This window comes from Solanum tuberosum, unplaced genomic scaffold (genome assembly GCF_000226075.1).
Source record: "Solanum tuberosum cultivar DM 1-3 516 R44 unplaced genomic scaffold, SolTub_3.0 scf00101, whole genome shotgun sequence".
NCBI classification, from domain to species: Eukaryota; Viridiplantae; Streptophyta; class Magnoliopsida; order Solanales; family Solanaceae; genus Solanum; species Solanum tuberosum.
Window position 1 is genome coordinate 1,148,658 of NW_006239029.1, and position 16,173 is coordinate 1,164,830.

The 16,173-nt window shown below is 36.9% G+C and overlaps 1 protein-coding gene across 2 annotated transcripts; it reads right to left on the reverse strand.

The window, feature by feature from the left end:
* Positions 1 to 198: 198 nt before the first annotated feature.
* LOC102589022 (uncharacterized) lies at positions 199 to 14,062 on the reverse strand. Of its 2 annotated transcripts, XM_006349011.2 has the most exons (10): positions 13,865 to 14,062; positions 12,752 to 13,726; positions 10,750 to 11,454; positions 9,420 to 10,587; positions 3,525 to 3,819; positions 3,244 to 3,368; positions 2,657 to 3,123; positions 2,548 to 2,576; positions 1,984 to 2,445; positions 199 to 1,878 (listed from the first exon to the last, which is right to left on the reverse strand). In XM_006349011.2, exons 2-10 carry the CDS (start codon positions 13,576 to 13,578, stop codon positions 839 to 841), a joined length of 5,118 nt encoding a protein of 1,705 aa, XP_006349073.1. In that variant the 5' UTR covers positions 13,579 to 13,726; positions 13,865 to 14,062; the 3' UTR covers positions 199 to 838. The 2 variants fall into 2 exon arrangements, with proteins under 2 accessions (XP_006349073.1, XP_015164941.1); XM_015309455.1 differs by lacking the exons at positions 12,752 to 13,726; positions 13,865 to 14,062 and adding an exon at positions 12,499 to 12,642.
* Positions 14,063 to 16,173: the final 2,111 nt, after the last annotated feature.

A 16,173-nucleotide genomic window follows, 5' to 3' on the forward strand; every position in this document is an offset into this window, starting at 1 on the left:
GGCAACGGGGTATTGTTGAAATGCCAAGATCCTTGGCAACGGATTTTCTAGTGCTAACGTCAGTGTACATAACTTAAACTCGAATATTTACTAAAACCTTAGCAACAATATATCAACAGTGTTCCTAGTCCCAATCAAGTAGTCTATCAACACATTTGGTTTCCTAACCTCAGTACTACTTATCCAGTCATTATACATCCTTTGCCTAATTATCATGATTGTTCCCCCTTTAAAATCACTAGGTATAGCCTAAATCTGTCAACTCTATTCAGTGAAGTTTAAAAATGCAGATGATGAAAAAGAATTTCTAGCAAATGTCGTCCTCCTTTTCTTTTTTTTTTCTTTTTTTGAATAAGTAACATCTAATGGCCTCTTTATACAGTCAAGAATATCAGATAAGCCCAACAAAAAAGAGTTGCTTATCCGCCAAGGTTGGAGCAAATACCACAACCTCCTGCTAAACCAATTTCTACATGTATACTGCGCATGATTGCTTTCCTATGATCCAGCTATACTAATTCGAAAGGAAATACTAGACTTGCAGATTACGAAAGGTTTTAGATCGGATGGGGAAATTTGCCAGGTTGCGAAATTGCAGCAGCTTCATCATCACTGAACCTTGAATGTGTAGACATGCTGCAGCTGTGCTTAGCAGAATAATTATCTGCTGGCATCATGAGTGACTTCGACTTCCTACTCTATTTGCAACAAAAGCAGCAATAGCACCTTGTATCAGCAAATAGTCTGCACCGGAAACTGCATCAAGAATCCAACTATCCAGGCTGATGCACCTCTGGCTTCAATCAGTAAGATTACAAAAGAATGATACAAGCATTGACTATCTCCAGTCCCTGCAGTGGCCACACCTCCAACCGGTTTCCCCAAACAACTCTTCAACCCAAGGTGAACAATGACTGTGGATCCATATGCCACACATTTGACAACAAAGATCAGGGCATGGTTCAGAATGGGAACACATCTTACAAGGGACAGTGACAGCAGCAGAATCTATGCTAAGTGCATGCTCATGCTGAAAGTAAGACATATCAGAAAGTCCATCTGATGGAAACCCCAACGATGTGTCAACGTTGTCTGTTAAATTAGCAGATCCATCAGGAGGGCCACAATCATCAGATGCAAGCAATTCATTGAAAGAGAAATAGGTCTGAGGTTCAAACTCCATATCATCATACTGGAAATCATCATATTCAAACATCATGCCTTCCTCAAAACCATTTCTGGACGTATCCCATTCAACCTCAACAGGTGTGGATAATTCAACATTAGTGGGGTTGTTGGCAAAAGGAGTGTCTGAATCCTTATCCATTCCTCCATTTCTTCTTACTGGCAGTTTAGCACCCCGTTCTACATTAGCTGGTATTTCTTCTGCAGAAATCATTATGTTTCCTCCAAAAAAATCAGCATTGGAAGGATTGCTTGCAACAGAAGAATCCAAATCATTCTCATTCTTTACATGCCTTCTCACAGGTAATTTTTTAGGGCCCAGCACAGACATGGTTGCAGCATTCCATTCACAATCAGCTTCTGGGAATTGCTCACTGAATTCTTCTGAGGTAGAAACAAGAAAAGAATAATCATCCTCTAGATATAAGTTGTCCTCCGTTGAAGGCATCACTTGAGTAGACATCTCGTCATCCATACGTAGCTCTGAAATCATCCCAGAACCAAACTCCATATCTGAATTATCTATCTTTAAAGCCTTTGTGCGCGTTCTCTTTTCTTCCAACTGTTTCTTGCTTTCTGGATTCAAATAAGGACAGATAGGTATTCTAGTCCTACGGCATCTAGAACATTTGAACCCCATAACGTCGTGAACTTTAGACTCTTCAAGTCCAACAGCATCAGCATGAAACCAATCTGCAAACTCGCAATGCATCAATTATTGCTCTAAACCTAAAAAGAAATGTAACATATATTCAAGATTAACAGAGTAAAAAGAATTCCTCCCAGGAACAAACTTACTTGAACAGGTTTCACAACGGATGTACATCAAATCAGGATTGTACGGATTGTGACAAAGGTGGCAAGCAGGTATGAGAGATTCCCCGTCTGGATTGCCCTTCAGAAGTATGTTTCTGAATCTAAAATCAGTGCCAGTGTCTTCACTCTTCTTTTTCCAAATGACACCTAAGTTGCGGCTGTTGCGCTTTGTTTTTGCTGTGGAGTTCGAGGAATTGCCATGCTTCATCGCAGAAGAATGCTTCAAAGTGGCAATGGAGGCTGATGGACGATTAAAATTACTAACATTTACTCCTTCGTTGGCTGATATTGGCTTTGGAAAGTATTTTCCTTGCAGGAGTAAAGGACTTTTTGGAGATTCATCAATGCATTTAGCTTGAGAAAGGGCTCTATTTTGGTTACACTGTTTGCAAGTGTTTGTAGCATCCACTGTTGAACTAACTGTACAGCGCTCATGACAGAGACCTGCAAAAAGAGATAATATGGATGAACTTCCAGACCAACTAGCTAGACTGCATAACAACATGATAGTAACTGATACAAGAAAAAGATGATATATTATAGTACCTTGGCATGTATTGCACTTGACCGCATTCCTGAGAAAGTGAGATCGCATAAATAAGCGAACATGAGAAAAAGAAGAAAAGAAATTTTGATAAATGCATTAAATGGATACCTGAATAGCACATCCGTTTGACATGAAGCACAACAATACTTATCATTGCCATCTCTCTTCTGTACTAGATAAGAGAAGATATCTTTACAAGGAGCCCAAGGAGCCCTTAAGGGTTTTTTCTGCATAAATGCACTTGTAGGTTTGTTTGCTGAAGGAAGATCTTTTCCCATTTTTTCTTCATACTCTTTTATAAGATACAAAGGAATCCGCAACTCAGAAAACCAATATTTTTCCTTTCCATCCTGTGTTTGCTCTACTTCTACTACACTCTTCATCACACGCGATGGGAGATGTTTCTGATTCCCAAAAGCAACACCATACCTAATCTCATTTTCAACAACTCTTTTGTCGCATATGTAAGCATTTCTGAAAGCTGAAGCTTCTGTTTCTGGACCTTTCCCATCTTGGATGCTCTGTTCGGGACGAACAAGGTCACTCCATCTCACGTGCATGTCTAGATACCTCACCTGTAAGGGAAACGAACAACTTTTTCACTAAGATTGAACATCAGAAGAAACACTTGATCAGACGCAACAAAAGCTTGTCACAAAAAGGAGCTTAAATCTTTATCAATATATCTCAATCACCTGAAGCGCAAGCTGTGATGTGGTCTTACACATATCAACTGCAGCCCGCCAAACAAGCTGCCTATTTCTTTTGGCAGTCTCAGACCCTTCAGCATAATAAATACCAGGTATCTTTCTTACACCACCTGCAAGAGAATAAGCTGTTAATGAAATCTCATGGCATTTATATTTGTATTCCACTGAAATTATGGTAAGACGTAATGGGATATTCCTTCTTTTCGACATGTGAAAAATTGAAGATTTGCAGTACAAAAAAGGTAATGGGGGTATCTCAAAGACACCTTGAAGTGCAGCTTTCTTCACCATCCTTCGGGGTAGAGTCCCTTTCTGGAATATAAACTTAGAAATCAAGCCACCTCTCCACCAAGTGAAGTCAGTTGGTATATCCTGGCTCTCATCAGCAGTGGCTTCAACAATAGCAGCCATTGGTTTCCTACCACGTCTCCCTGGTTTACGCTTTTGAGTTGATCCAGCAACACCAGCTGCTGAATGAGTGACAGAAGACTCAGATGGTCCACTGTCAACAAGTTTTGTCCAATCCATAGAAAATGCAACTAGGCGGATATTCTCCTCAAACTACAAACATAAATCCATACACTACATTCATCAGCACAAAGAACATGACATTCTATAGATAAAAGCATATGTAGGAAGTAATAGATGTCAAATGTTAGGGCATTTAACAAAGTATCTATTTTTTGAATTATTCTAAGTTAAATGCAAAGTTCCCAAATAAAGCCACAAATGGCTTGCCCTTCCAAATTCTATAGCAGCATATAAATTGCAAAATTCTGTTGGAATTCAAATAATGTGCAACTAAGAAATCAAGGCTGCAACTTAAGCAAATGGAATTTTCCCTTGGTTTCTGGATTTCATACTTCAGACCAAGATTGATAACCACAAACATGATCAAAGCAAAGATCATAAGCACTTAGCCCACTTGCAGCAGAAAGAATACTCACTAAATGAACCAACGACGGGACAAAAATTGCATGTGCAGATATCATGTATATCCTGCATCACATTACTTAAAAGCTGTTCACTGCTGCTCCCTGATGGCAATAACTCCACATCCCCCTTTCTCTTTGCCATGCAAACTTTTCATTATTTTACCACAGTTACTTTGGCTCAAAAGACAAGAGGCAAAATAAGATAAATTGGTTTCTTCAGTAAACCTCCACCAACTCTTGTGTCTTTTAACCTCCCCTCCTAATCCAACGGCTTAGTAAATTTGTTGTATGTTCAGACATGATCCACCTAGTGTTCGTGAGGCTAAGAAAAAATTCCCATAACTAAGCAATGGATTTGCAATGGAGGAACAGATGGTTGTTCGTCTCCCTGAGTTGTTACAAAGAAAGCACCTAGACACCAATTGCATTCCTTTCCTATGTAGCACTTAATGAGTAAGACCAACCCTATTAACACCATCCACGTAAAACACTTCACTGTCGTAGGTGTTAAGCTTTTCCAAATGAAGTTCCATTGGTATAGTGGCCTCCCAGAGATCATACATTTCTCTTTTGAATGCACTATTAACTGTGAGAAATCCTCCTTTCTATGCTTCCAAAAAATATCTCTGGCTCTGTTGTGATACCATTGAAACCATCTAGTTTCCCAAGTAATGTTGTCACCCTCTCCACTTCCCAATCATTCAGAAATCTCTAGAAGGAAAGGTCCCGCCCCTGGATTGCAACACCCACACACTCTTGCCTTAGGATTGTTGCATATAGTAAATAGATCAGAGAATGGTTCTTATACTCACTAAGAGGAGCTTGATCAACCCATCCTTCTTTCCAGAACTGAATCTTACTACCATTACCTACCTTGAGGTTTTGTGCTTCCAGCAGATGCCACAAGGTCCCTGATAGATTTCCATACTCCAGCTCCAAAGGGTTCTGTGATTGTTTTAGTACACTACGAGCTGGTCTCACAAAATTTTGCCTTGATTAACACCTTCCAAAGGGCAAGTTCCTCATCATTGTATCTCCAAAACCACTTCATCAATAAGCTACTCCCTCTGTCCCAATTTACGTGACTACTTTCCTTTTTAGTCAGTCCCAAAAAGAATGACACATTTCTATATTAAGTAACAATTTAACTATAAAATGTCTATTTTACCCTTAATGAAATGATTTATAGCCACAAAAATTTCTATCATTCATTTTGGACCACAAGTTTTAAAAGTCTTCCCTTTTTTCTTAAACTCCGTGCCGAATCAAACTACCTCACATAAAATGGGACAGAGGGAGTATTATTCTGTAGCCTTAAATTTCTTATTCCCAATCCACCCTTTTTTTGCGAAGTAATATTATTTCCCAGTTTACCAAGCAGTACCCCTTCCCTTCTTTGCAGTCTCACCATAGAAAATTCCTCCTCAACTTATCCAGCTTCTTTACAACTTTGGAAGGGATGGGGACATCACATATGTGAGGAGAGAGTCTAAAACAGAGTTTATTATCTCCAAGTGACAAATATTGAGCCTTCCACCTAGCTAGTTTTTATCTCTGTTTTTTCCACTATGTCTACCCAAATCTCCACTGACTTGTGCTTGCTTCCCAGTGGCATGCCAAGGTAAGTTGTTGGTATATCCTCCGCTCTACACCCTAGAGTATATTTGCCAATTCTTGAATTTGAGGGACCTCCGTGATGAGAAAAAGACTGTTTTCCCCCATTGACCCTCAAACCTGATGATGCTTCAATAACTAGCAGCTGCATTCTGATGTAGCAAATATAGTACTTATAAAATAGTGTCTAGAACAGTCTTGCAACAGGACAATGCAAAAAGAGACGGTTGGCATTTTCCCCTTCATTATTGCACATAAAACATCTGGTACATAATGACATTCCTTTTTTCTTTAATTTGCTTTTAGTTAGATATGCATTATGTGTGATCAGACACATAAAACAGCATACCTGTGTAAGGTATCTTGATGCTTCCCTGACCAGTTAGTAGGGGTGCACCTCTGGCTATTAATTGCCTTATAGCATTAATCAACATAGAACTGGTCATTCTTTTTCCTGATCCAAATAATGATGTCAGGTATCACATCATTTAAGACCACCTTGTCTAAACCATTCAACAAGAGAGTCATTCAAGGAATCTCTTAATCAAAACAATTTCTTATAAGGCTTATACCTCACTTTGTTCCATTCCAACATCTATAATAAAGGTCCTAATATTTTATCATCAAAGTTGTGTTTCCAATCCAAGTGTCTTGCCAAAACATTGTAGGTCTGCCATTTCTGACCTTGATCTTTATGTTGGTTTCAAAATCTTGTTATAAGATGCAAATGTGTTTCCTTATGCCTACCTGTGTTACAAGTATTAGAAGGGCTAGCGAATCCCTGGGTTTTGTCTCTATATTTTTCAGAGATCAACATTCTCCACTAGCTCTGTTGCTTCTTCGCCATATCTCCACGACCACTTCATTAGCGAGCTACAACTATGTGTTGCACCCAAGGATGTGGCCTAGTGGTCAATGAAAAGTGGTTGAGAGCCATGAGATATCAGGTTCAACTCCCAATGGAGACAAAAACACTAAGTGATTCTTCTCATTTGTCCTAGCCTTGGTGGACAGAGTTACTTAGTACCTGTTGTTGGTAGGAGGTGATGGGTATCCCGTGGGATTAGTCGAGGTACGCGAAAGCTGGCACGGACACCATGGTCATCCAAAAAAAACCATATTTTCTCAATTATTTATGTCAAGCAGAGACCTCCACTTCTTTTATCTTTCAAAACCATGTTCCCCTTTACCAAGAAAAAATTCTTCCATTCTTTGTTTCCATCCCACAAAAAGTTCTTCCTAGTTCTATGGAGGTTTTTCGTCACAGTAACTGGTATTTAAATTAAAGACCTCACTGTTGATACGAATACCTCTGCCTCCCAAGGATAAGTAATGTATTTTCCACATAACATGTTTCTTTTCACATTTCTTCAATCTTTCGCCAACTGTTTTTCCTTGAATGTAGACCCTAATAAAAGGTATTTTCTAAGGAGATCATCGGTCTGACAACCTAACACATTACCAAGTCTGTGTAAATCTAGCACCTCATTAACAAAAAACACGAGTCTTTTTCTCTAGTTAATCTTCAAACCATTCACAACTTTAAGAAGTAATAAAATCAATCATAGATAACTCAAATGTGACTTCTCTGCTCCACATAACATGAGAGTATTTTTTTCCTGCATGCTGAATGTGAGAGACTTCCGCCCAGAATAGCCATATGCCCATTCCCAAGCTCCAAAACTCTTAATCAACAGTAAAGACAAACCTTATATAGTATTAAACTAAGACCATCATGATCTTCCATAACCAAGTTTTTTTTGTTGTTATCTGTTATTTCTTGTACTTCAGTTACTTCTTTTTCTGGACTGTTTTTCCTTGATCCAAGCTGGGGGTCTATCAGAAACAGCCTCTCTACCTCTAAGGTAGGGGAAAGGTCTGTCTACACTATACCCTCCCTAAACCTCACTCTGTGGGACTACACTAGTATGTTGTTGAATTTATTATTACAAAAAAAATAAAAACGTAGAGCTACAACATTTACTCCACCAAACTCATTTGTTGTCGAAACCCATACCTTTCACCAAACTAAGAAAGTATGACCAGCTGACATGATCAAAAGCCTACTCTAATGTCCAGCTTGCATATAATCCCTGCCTCCTCTTGTCTCATTCTGCTTTCTAGGCATTCATTTGCAATGAGTATTGTATCCATTATTTGACTGCCTTTAATAAAGGTCATTTGTGTGTCAGCCCCCAGAACATTGACCACCCTCTTTAATCTTTTTGTCAACATTTTGAAACATCTCATAGGAGCTCCCTAATAAGTTTAAATTAAGAAATTTTACTGAAATATATGTACTGAATGAGGAGAAAAAGCATGGAATATGGATGAAGATAGCTCTATTATCGTGTATTTCAAAGTAAAAGAAAGATCCATTAATTATATAAGAAAGAAATTTTTAAAAAGAAAAGTCCTTGAGAATAAGGGAGAACCTCCTAGGCCTAGTTTTTGTGTTTTTATATCTCATCTAGTGGGATAATCCCCTATGAAGAATTCTCTCTCAAGTTTCCCTAATACTTCCATGGCAAATATACGACATGATCTCAGCTAGTTTATACAGCTCAACATAGATTGGGAACTTAATGAATACATTAGCTTGATGTCTCTTCTGAACGAGGCACCACCACTGTGTACCCAAATTGATTATTGACTACTTTTTTCCGAATCCTAATTCCAAAGGTGATTTCTCTTTTGGGAGCTGCCACTCCTTTTTGACAGGCTCCACCATCTTTTCCTAAAATGTGATGTTACTATCTCCAGATAGAGGCATTTCACTAAACACTAGATGCTCCCTTCCTAAAGTGGATGTGGAGGATATCAACAATCTATTCCTAAAATGTAATGTTACATGTGTAATTTGCCTTTTTTTTTCTTTAATTCCCAGGGCATCAAATGAGCTTTGAGCTCCCTGGATTTCCTCCTCACTTGGCAAAAGACAGACATGAAAAAATCTTCCCACAAAAGAACACTATCCCTGTTGTTATATGTTGGGGTCATGTGAAAGGAAAGATATTCTAGAGTCTTCAAAGAAGGGTCAATATTGTGAACCTTAAACATAAATATATATTTCATATGATGAAGAACACGGATGTACATTTTTGCTACCAATGTTATAGAGTCGGTTGCAAGACATACTTTTCTTAGCTCTTTATATTCTCTACAATGTTCTCTTTATGAACAAACTTACTCCAACATTTTGCTGGCAACATCAATAAAATATTCGTATTACCTACCAAAAAGTATACATTTCGAAAGAAATATCCATACAGTCGAAAAAAATATGATTGACACAAAATATAAGTGTGTAGGCTTTTCAACATGAGCTCCTCAACTTATTTAAACATAGTTATGTTCCATCAATTGTCGGTCATTTTCAGATTCAATTATAAGTGCATCCTCAGTTAAATGAATTACGCTACCAAGTAGCCCCTAATACTACTAGCATAAAGTACTATTCAATGCTCAAAAACAATAAACAAAATACAATTCTAATCAACTAGTATGGTGAATTGAGAAGTGGCAACAAACATTTTAAGAGAAACAATGGGAAAGAAAGTGGACATTACGCTAGCTAACATTAACATATACAAAATTCTGCAAAAGACTTACTTCGAGCAAAAGAGACTTTATCAGACTGCAACCAGAAGCTTGTTCTGCCTGTTTACGCCATTGCTTTCTAAAAGCTGCACTCTGAAAAGGGCCACCTATCAGACCAGTTAAGCTCTCCTCCATCAATATAATATATGTGGCAATACCAGGAAGACTTCCCTCACCACCCTTTGCAGGACGTAGACCACTAAGTATCTTCACAGCCCCCTTAATGGCATTTGATGCTGCAGCATTCAACAAGCACCCTCTCTTACTAGCCACAATAGCCTTACAACTAAGACACCAACTGCATCTTTCCCTTGGTACTTCCACAAGCTTCTTTTCTGTATTCGGCCAAAAAAAACGCACTGCTACTGATGAGAAAGCTTTAGCTTGAAGCAGAAAACTCGCAGATATTTGTTTACGCCTATTGTCTGAAACACGAGTCTCAGATCCCTGATTTTCTTCGGAAGAAAGGATAGCTAGACTAGCAGCAGCAGATGCCGCAAATTCTCCATGCAGGTAACTATTTATATATCCTTGAGGTTTGAAAGATGAACCCATGTATAAGCAACCTCTTCCTTGGGACATCATGACACCAGCATAAGTACCATTAATTTGTTCCAAGTAGTTACTGTGGCTTGAAGCATGTATAGCAGTCTTTACCAAATTTGGGCCATCTTGTTCAGTCCACTCAGAAGGAATAAGTTGCTGGCCAGCTGATCCAGTACATGCAATGGATTTCACTTGAATTTGCTCAGATGGAAACGAATCCATAGGTGTGTTACTCTGTCTTGCTATAGAATCAATATTTGCCAGACAGAGACCATCAGGTCGGGAAACTGCACCGAGATTCTCATTCTGCATAGGTTCCATCGGGAAGTTGCCTAGAAGAACATTTCCTGGACCATATCCAGTGACACAACTTGCAGTATTCTCCACCCCAGGACTTTGTGATGACGCAAGGCAACCACCTGTGGTGCCTTCTCCTTGCCTCCTAATTTCAGAAAGGTCACCGTTGGGGAATATGATATTGACTGGAAGTTTCCAGTACTGAATAATTCCTTTGCATATTTCCAAATATAAGGAATAATGCTGCACATTGGCATTGAGCGCATGTAGGACCTTGGGTATGTCTTTGTCATAGTAGTATCTGACATTACAGTCTGACCCAGCCAAAGCCTTCAACCTATAAAAGACGATTAAAAATTACATTAAAAAAGAGAACCAGAGGTAGATTTCAGTATGAACTACTTAAGATTAAGGGATTTATATATCTCCACAAAGAATATCCCATAATAAAATACTGCAACTTAACAGAGTCAATAAATATAGAAGTTAAGAGACGTACACAAGTAGATGATTGCAAGTACCCATAAAGACTTGTCCATAGGAATCAACACCAAACACCTCTGATCCTTTCAGAGTTGTTCCCCTTGTAATTTTGGGCTCAAGCTCATTGACTGTGCACTCGGGGCAATACCATGCTCCTTCTGGTATATACATCTTGCAAACACCAATGCACCTACCATGGTAAGATGATGGACAGCCATCACAGCAAAGTAATGTTCCATCCATACCGCAGAGACGGCACTCATCACCATTACCATCTTGATCAGCATCACGAATGGAATCCTGTCCACTAACTTTGGGACCCAAAGAAATAGTATTAGAAGAGACATTTGTTCCACTGTTTTCTTTACTAAGCTTGATGGCTTCTTGGTCCTTGCAAGCAGAAGTTTTAGAGTACCGTGGATGCACTCTGCGTGGTCCAATAACTGGGGCAAAAACTGTACCACCATCCGAATCAATTCCTACCTCTGATTCCTCGCGCATGTCAATTTCTTCTCTTACCTCTTCAGAATCTAGGACACTGTCGCACAAGATCTGCAGAACTATGAGTTTCCTGCCAGCAGATAATGAGTAGTATTCCTTCTCCAAAGTATGGGGATAAAAACCTTTCCAACCATGTTCATCCGTGTATCCCATTCCCGTTAAATAGTGAACTAGATAAGCAGCCCAAGTCATTGTATCAAGCAAGCTCCAATCAATGTTCCTACGAGCAGGCAGCAATAGTTAAGCTCCTAAAATGTACACTACTAAATTGTATAATTATATAGCAACCTAAATAAGAAATCCTGAAAGCACAACTGCACTGGCTCTTGCTTATGCTGAAATAAATACATTAATTACGCATTTCAAGATGTCTTCCATGAAAAAAACAGTGACAGAGAATAGTCAACAAAAGTGAATAACTGCTACTGCTTGCAAAAATGATACATAATCATCAGAAAAAATATTCAAGCACAAGGGCAGGACAAATTGCAGTGGTTGGGGAACAGTAAAGGGACTTTTAAAGTAATTGCAGCATATAGGAAGTTGAACCACCAATCATGCAGGCACCCAAATGGCCCTGGAAACACATCTGTGGTTACTGGCTAAGGAAGCTGCGATGACAGAGGAGAATTTGATGAAGAGGGGGATTCCACTATGCTCTAGATGCTTTTTTTGTGGGGAACCTGAAAGACAGTCAATCACTTGTTCATCCAGTGCAAGGCCACTGGCCAATTGTGGAGTCCATTCCTAAGGCTCAAAAACATCTCATGGGCCATGCCTGGTAGAATTTCAGAGGCCTTGTACAGTTGGGAAGAAGTTGGATCACAAGCAAAGAACAGAAGCAACTGGAAAATCATTCCTGCTACGATTTGGTGGACTATTTGGAAAGAGAGAAATCTTAGAGTTTTTGAGAATAGGGAGAGTAATATGCATCAAGTAAAACTGAATTGTATTCTAACTTTGTGTTTTTGGTTTAATCAGATTTACTCTAATGACAGTCTCTATTATTGATGTTTTAAGACTCACTATAAGGATAGGACAGTGCCTTTAGAGTTCATTATGTAAATATGGTTTTCAGTACAAACTACAACCCATCTGATTTACAGAACTAGAAACAGTTACCAATCTCAAAAAAAAAAAAATCAAGCACATCCCAAACATACAAACAATGTCATACCACGATTAATTAAGACAACTAAACTGTCAGGAAAGTATGTCATTTAATGCCTTAATACAGGTAAAGTCAAACTGCATGAGGACATACTGTAATGGAACTTCATGTCATAAACCATCATTTGTATTCTTCTTCTGACAAGTTATCTAGCTTTTAGTCTATTTTACTGCGTCATAATCAAGGCATTCTTCAAGTTCAGTGATGTATTTTTTGGAAGGACAGCATGACAGGAAGCACCTCCCAAGGGATTCAAAACCAAAACAACATTAAAGTAAAACTGACTAGAACTAGGTCCAACAGATTTTCGAAAAATATCCTAAATGAAATAGGCAAATATACTCACCTTAGGCATTTTGATGCAAACTCAGAACCATCAGATGACAGCTTCTCAAGGTGACGCCTCAAAACACGCATTAGAGCAACATGAACAGAGTCCAGCAATGAGTTTGGAACAGAACAGCTGAGTGCACCCACAAAGTCATCAAGTCCAAAGGGACTCAGAAACAATGTGGTACTAAATGTCCGTAAAAAGCTATAAATGGACAAAAGGTGTGGTACATGCTCCTCTGGAATACCAATATTGCCAGAAGATGGAGGCAGTTCAGGTGCAGGAACAAAAGGTTTTTCCACCTCTGAACTTAAATCCTGCTCCTCGTCATCTTCAGAAAAATCGCTCAGTGAATCGGCATCAGTATCTACTTGCATCTTCTCAAGTTTAACAGGACAATCATTCCGCAAGTCACTCAAAACTGGCACTTCTACAATCCTATCAACTACAGCACTTATCGGCTCAGCCTCAATCTCAACCTGAACAGCAACATCCTTTACCTCCCTACCTGCCACCATTTCATTCAACTTTTTCTTCCTATCCAACCATTCACCAACCAACTCATCCTCTTCAACCAAAACCTCTTTCAATTCACCCGTATCCAAATCTTCACAATCACCATCATCATAATCAACCCTATACAACCCCGAATCATAAAACATAATCTTCCCCAAAAACAACCCATTTCCCTCAAATTCCTTCCTCACATACCCACCCACCAATGATTTAGGCTTCAATCCAACAGCCCTTTTCTTCCCATCCTGATCAACCTCCACATTTGTAACATCCTTTCTTCTCCTTTTCCTCCCTCTCCGTTCTGATCTCACCACACCACCCTCCATTCCACAAACCCAACTCAAATTCCAATCCAATTCACACCATAAACCAAAAAAATCCAGCAAAATAAAAATCTGGGGTTCCTTCCCCTCACTCAACAATCGCACTTTCCCAACAAAATCCACTCAAATTTTAGCCTTTTACAAATTCTTCCTTCAGATCGCAAAAACCCAACAAAAAATCAGCAAAATCTTACCATTTTATACAAATCCAAAACTACCCTTTACAGAAAAATGGAAGTTCAACAAACGTAAACACACAAACACCATATAAAACACATAAAAATCTTACCTTTTCAAGAAAATACCGCAAGCACCGCCATTGAAAAGCCAAATGGGATAATGAAAATGTATATATAGATAAGAGAAAGGGGAAAAGGGGTTATAGCCCTAAATACCAAAAGGCAAAATCAAGATTCTTCAGTAGCCAAAGTTTAATGGTGTGGGCTTTCTGGATATTATTTTCATTACCCAAAGCATAACTCAGTGAGTCAATAATTCAAAAAATTAGTCATTTCAATGTTTTGATTGTTTTATGAGGAAAATATTTTTCACTAACTAGTTATTTTTCGTTATAATTATCATGCTATTGGGGGATAGTTATTTCAGAAAAATAAATTATTTAAATATTTGATTGTTTTATGAGGAAAATAATTTTCACCGAATAGGGAGGGAAATGACTTCCCTCGTTTTCTCGGTGACAGTTATTTTCCATTATGACTATTATAGTTTTGGCGATAGTTATTTTTCGTTACAAATATTATAACTTTCGGCTATGTATAACGGCTCCAACCACCATTTAAATGTTACTTTTTGGTACTTGTTTTTTTTATTTAAGTGATATTTGATTTATTAACGTTATTATTGATCATTAATAAATAAAGTTACTACAGATAATTATCATGAATCAAATTGTGTCTCTTACATTATTATCAGGTTCTATAGAATTCAAATTAACATTTTTTATATATTTATATTTATTTTAATTAAAAAATATGTTCATCATTTGGCCTAGCGAAATGCACTTCTATAAAGCAACATAACATTACTTTATATCGCAGTAGAATGCATGAAGGAAACTTTTACTCATTAAATTGTGTATTTTTTTCTATATAAACATACGTTGATACCTTTTACGGTAAATTGTAATACTTTCTAATGAGTATCATTTTTGAGTTATGTAAAAATTGTAGTTGTGATTATTCTTTAAGATATTCAAATTCAAACATAATTAAAAATTATAATACGCAACTTTAAAATGTATCATAATAACTCATAATTGTATACGAGACATTCAAATAACTTACACAACTATATCGTCGTATTAGGAATAACATGTATTTGATCATCAAAAATTCTACCAAATACATGTTAATTCTCTAATAATTAACTTATATTTCTTAATACTAGCGTAGACCTACCTAATAAGTTGCATAATTATGTAAATAATTTGTATACCGTTAAAATTCAGAAGATTTAATTATAATATACATTTATGAGTTAATATTGAGAAAAAATAATTATTATCCAGAAAAATTCATATAATACATGTCAAAACACAGTTATCGACAATTGTATATATTTACCTATACTGATTACAGTGGGAACCATTGAAATTCATCCATCCTTAATCAAAAATCTCAAAATTCAAATCCCTATACATATATATTATAACGCAATAAATCTAATTTAATCGACCTTAATATAAATACCTGACACAAAAAACAAAATTGAAGTAATAAAAAGGTGGTGGGGACAAAAAGGGAAAAAAACTAATCACCATGTAGAGAGTCAACTCGGTTTCATTTTAATTTTCATTAAACTTTTTTTTTTTTTGAACTTCTCCATTACACCTAACAAATAGCAGCAAATTTATTGGCGGGAACAAAATGCTTTAATAATTTTGTGTTACCCGCCAAACATCTTTGTAACTTTTAAAAATATATCCTAAAATATTTTGCACATTTTATATTCTTTTGGAATTTTACATTTATTGTCATATTTTATTTATTAGTATGTCCTATGCTAAGTAACAAATACTCAATTAAATTATGTTTAATACATTGATAATTCTTAAATTTGTTAGTATTTTTTTTTAGATATTTAAAATACAAATTATTTTAACTAACCATTGATGAAGTGTTCATATTATCTTGTGATAAACTTAAGTACTTAACTATCTAATAGACACTTCAAATATATGCATTTTTTTCATGTGTTCAATAAAAAAATTTCACTTGGACCCTTGAACACATCGTAAGTGTTCTTTTTAGACATGGGGTGTCGGGTATCAAGTCATTAAATATCAGAGTTATATCTTTTTATTTTTATTAACATTAAAATGTTTGAATTAATAATTTAATCGCTCGAATCTCAAAATATGTATTAATATTTAGATGTATGAAAAAAATACACATTTGAATATTAATATATATTATAATTTATATACTAAATAATTAAGACTGGTGATTAAATTTTCAATATTTAAATATATAAAATTGACTTTATTTTAAACTTAATAAACGTAAAATTCAACAAAATAATCGATCTAATATATATATATATATATATATATATATGTGTGTGTGTGTGTGTGTGAAA